This window comes from Salmo salar, chromosome ssa03 (genome assembly GCF_905237065.1).
Source record: "Salmo salar chromosome ssa03, Ssal_v3.1, whole genome shotgun sequence".
NCBI classification, from domain to species: domain Eukaryota; kingdom Metazoa; phylum Chordata; class Actinopteri; order Salmoniformes; family Salmonidae; genus Salmo; species Salmo salar.
In genome coordinates this window covers 36863679-36867404 of record NC_059444.1, presented here as the reverse complement: position 1 = coordinate 36867404, position 3726 = coordinate 36863679, and the positions used below count along the sequence as shown (strand labels likewise).

General features: G+C 41.4%; 1 protein-coding gene across 2 annotated transcripts; it reads left to right on the top strand.

Moving 5' to 3' along the window:
* The first annotated feature begins 1697 nt into the window (after positions 1-1697).
* Positions 1698-3726, top strand: LOC106600453 (zona pellucida sperm-binding protein 3). 2 transcript variants are annotated; one of them, XM_014191815.1, is made up of 10 exons: positions 1698-1771; positions 1905-2071; positions 2151-2254; positions 2405-2493; positions 2571-2751; positions 2862-2967; positions 3042-3127; positions 3239-3330; positions 3447-3526; positions 3620-3726. In XM_014191815.1, exons 1-9 carry the CDS (start codon positions 1702-1704, stop codon positions 3512-3514), a joined length of 963 nt encoding a protein of 320 aa, XP_014047290.1. In that variant the 5' UTR covers positions 1698-1701; the 3' UTR covers positions 3515-3526; positions 3620-3726. The 2 variants fall into 2 exon arrangements, with proteins under 2 accessions (XP_014047290.1, XP_014047291.1); XM_014191816.1 differs by having other exon boundaries at positions 3605-3683.

The window sequence follows — 3726 nt, the reverse complement described above, 5'->3', positions numbered from 1 at the left end:
TTCTAGGGAGTTTTTCCTAGGGAGTTTTTCCTAGCCACCGTGCTTCTTTCACATGCTTTGCTTGCTGTTTGGGGTTTTAGGCTGGGTTTCTGTACAGCACTTTGAGAATATCAGCTGATGTACGAAGGGCTATATAAAAATAAATTTGATTTGATTTGATTTGATATAGGGTAGCACCATGGTGTAGATTCTGTCCTCCTCTGGGTACATTGACTTCAATACAAAACCTAGGAGGCTCATGGTTTACACCCCATCCATAAACAGTAATTATGATCATTTCCGGAGGACGTCATCCAACCTATCAGAGCTCTTGCAGCATGAACTGACATGTTGTCCACCCAATCAAAAGATCAGAGAATGATTATAGTACTGAAAGCATAAGCTACAGCTAGCTAGCACTGCTGTGCATAAAATGTGTTGAGTAGTTGACTCAAAGAGAGAGAAAGACAATAAATAGTTGAACAGTGACACTAATATCTCCCAATGCCTAAAACCGAGGAGAAAATAAAAGTTGATCAACTCATAATGTCAACCTGTGCATGAGAGGAAGCCAAGCCTGCCCAGTAGCCTTTGCTAACATTTCAGCATAATAAAGGCATAGAATAGTTCTCATAACGTGCAACCAGATAATTTCATAGTAATGTCATCTTTCTCGTAATAATGAGCTAATGGCTTATTTCATTATAACGAGTTATTTAATTATTTTGTATTAACGTGATCTTATCTCGTAATAATTACATAAATGAAAAAAATCTGAGTGGCAACAATACCTCACCGTACGTTGCAGACTTGACAACATGTCCACAACACATGGCAGCTGGGTGGCGGACCACACCTTATTGTCTCTGGGCAACTGGACATCATTGGCAAAAGTGGGCATGCAAGTAATCCATACCCAACCCATTGTGACGTACTCACTTCCAAATCTTGTTTTGGACGAGACTGACTTTATGACCAAAGTTATCCTATGTACACTTTGTAGTCCATTTTGACACGATTATGAATGTTTCTGACTCATATCAATGCCACATAGGCTGTTAATAACCAGACAAGTTGGTTCTACGAGGCAGTCCCCCTTTAATATTTCTGTCTCTGTACAAATACTTTGAAAATGCATTATTGTTTGCTTCTTTCTATGAGCTAATCACTGATCTGACATGACTGAGTGAAAGCACTCCACCATAATAAAAGGTTAAAAAGTGTTTAACCATAGAAACCACTATCTCAGTTTTATTTGCACAATATTAAATCTGCACAAGATTACATTTGCTTGATGTTACTGTTCAACGATATCGTTGCAATGAAAACCAACTGATCCTTTTGCTTTAGGAACTATGGCTGCTTTACACAGGCAGCCCAATTCTGATATTTTTTTCCCCCAGTAATTGGTCTTTTGACCAATCACATTAGATCTTTTCACAATAGCTCTTTTTCATTGCTGATCTTATTGGTCAAAAAACAAACAAGTGAAAAAAAAAGATCTGAATTGGGTTGCCTGTGTAAATGCAGCATATCTGATAATAAATGAGTTAGGAGAATGGGATGAGTTCATAACGATTGCCAAATCAGTGATTGATCGCCTGCAGCTGGAGGTTGTTAACAGCAAACACACGGACGACAGTGATTAACTTGAGTGCTTGCTGGCAGGTATAAATAAGTCTCTTCAACTGAACATTATTATTCAATGAATACTATTTAGTCATGAAGGCTTACTTTTGGCATAGTGCGGTCCTCCTAGGCATGGCTGTTGCTACCATTGTGGCATTGGATGGTAATGTGTTCTATTTTCTTTGTGCATTATGTTTTGGAAGTGAGCATTGGCATTTAAAAAAACAAATGGCAATGTTGCAGGAGTTATATATTTGAGACTATAAATAGGCAGCCTCTTATTTTCCTCCTGGCAGATCTGAAGGTGGACTGTGGCCGTGACTCAGTCACCCTGAGATGGGGGGCGGCCCAGTCACAGATTGACACCTCACTCCTCCGGCTGGGAGGCTGTTATCCAAGCAGTATCTCTGCTGGGGAGGCCATGTTTCAAGTGGAGCTCAGTGACTGTAACTTCAGGAGACTGGTAGGGTTTAGCTAAAGTTATATGTATATTTGGATGTCAACAATGGTGTTTAACCCCTATCCCTTCTACCTCACTACAGGTGACTGGGGACACATTGATGTACATGAATGAGCTGACCTATATGTCTGGTCCCAAAGCTCAACTGAAGTCTTTCTCTCATCCAGTGGTTTGTGCCTATGAAAGGTGATTTGTGGCTGTTTGCATACTCAATACATTTTTCTATTTTATTGATGTTGCATCATGTCCAAATGCTGGACTAGAACAAGTTTAACCATGAACAACTGACTCTGACTCTTGGCTAAATGTTTAATCTATTTCCCTGGGTCTGTGTAGGCCTGTAGACTGGGCGCCTCGCATATTTGACCCAGTGTTTCAGACATATGGTCAAGGAGATCTAGTCTTCCACATGGAGATTATGAAGGGTAGGTTTGACACTGCCTGAAGTACACAACTTGAATCCTGTAGATGTAAGCCTGACCACATGATATGTATCCTACAGATGACTTCTCTGGACCACATCTGTCTAGGGAATACCCCCTGGGCTCCTTCATCCACATCTCTGCAGCAGTGGAGCAGATGTTCCATCAGCCCTTGCTGCTACTGTTGGAGGAGTGTGTGGCAACCACAACACCAGAGCTGCAGTCTGAGGGCCTGGTGCACCCCATCATCACCAACAAGGGGTATGTACCACTGGGCTATACAGCAGGATGCTGTTAGTGCTTTTGCTCCAAGTGAATCTGGATTTGTGCAAAGAATCATTAGTGATTGTCAAATGTTTTGTTCTCCTCAGATGTCTTGTCGCTAGCAAGACTTCAAATTCAAAGTTTGAACCAAGACAGAAAGCCTCTGAAATCCGTCTGTCTCTGCAAGCCTTCAAGTTCACCGTTGGCAAGGAAGTGGGTGTACTAATCTACATGAGTGACATATTTGACACCTTAAATGTGCAGTAATATCCTTACTCTCTTCTCAGGTGTATATTCACTGCAATCTTTTGGCTTGGGACCCCAGTGGCCTTGACACAAGCAAGAAGGCCTGCCACTATGTGAAAGGGCATGGGTAAAAATGTGTACACGTTACAAAGACTAAATATTTTAGAGGTAACTTTTAGCAAGTTAAAGTACTAACTGATTACTACTCTGGTTTCATGTGTTTGTTTTCCCCCTCCAGTTGGGTGCTCCTCGATGACCCCTACCACAGTACCCTCTGTGGCTGCTGTGACTCCAGCTGCGAGTCCCGGAAGACGAGTGGCATTGCATCAGGTACTATTCTTTGTGCACCCCACTAAAATGTTTACTTATTGTCCCAGGGCAATAGACTGGGATGCATTAATTTCTATCCAGCAATCAGGTTAAATGTTTGAACTTCATATTTTCAGGGAAACATGGGATAACTCAAAATGCTGTTATTGGACCACTTGTAGTCACTGACAAATCACTGGCCTGAGAAGATTGAATGGTTTGCTTTTATTCCTCCCCAATTAACATTTGAAAGTTTGTTGTTGGATATGCATTATTTCATTGACCTGTAAGTCAGTTGTCTTTGTTTCAGGTTTGAACCTGAGGCCAGCTGTGACTCCTGGGAGGTGGGCAGCCATATACCACGCATGCCTGACTCTGTAGTGTTTGACTTCATTTGAAATAAATGTTTAATTCTTA

Excerpts from the sequence above, each read along its gene's own strand:
- LOC106600453 (XM_014191815.1), top strand. The coding sequence starts at position 1,702 with ATGAAGGCTTACTTTTGGCATAGTGCGGTCCTCCTAGGCATGGCTGTT. Across the intron at positions 2,494-2,570 it reads CCACATGGAGATTATGAAGG|ATGACTTCTCTGGACCACAT; the intron begins GTAGGTTTGACA and ends TGTATCCTACAG. Across the intron at positions 3,128-3,238 it reads CACTATGTGAAAGGGCATGG|TTGGGTGCTCCTCGATGACC; the intron begins GTAAAAATGTGT and ends TTCCCCCTCCAG.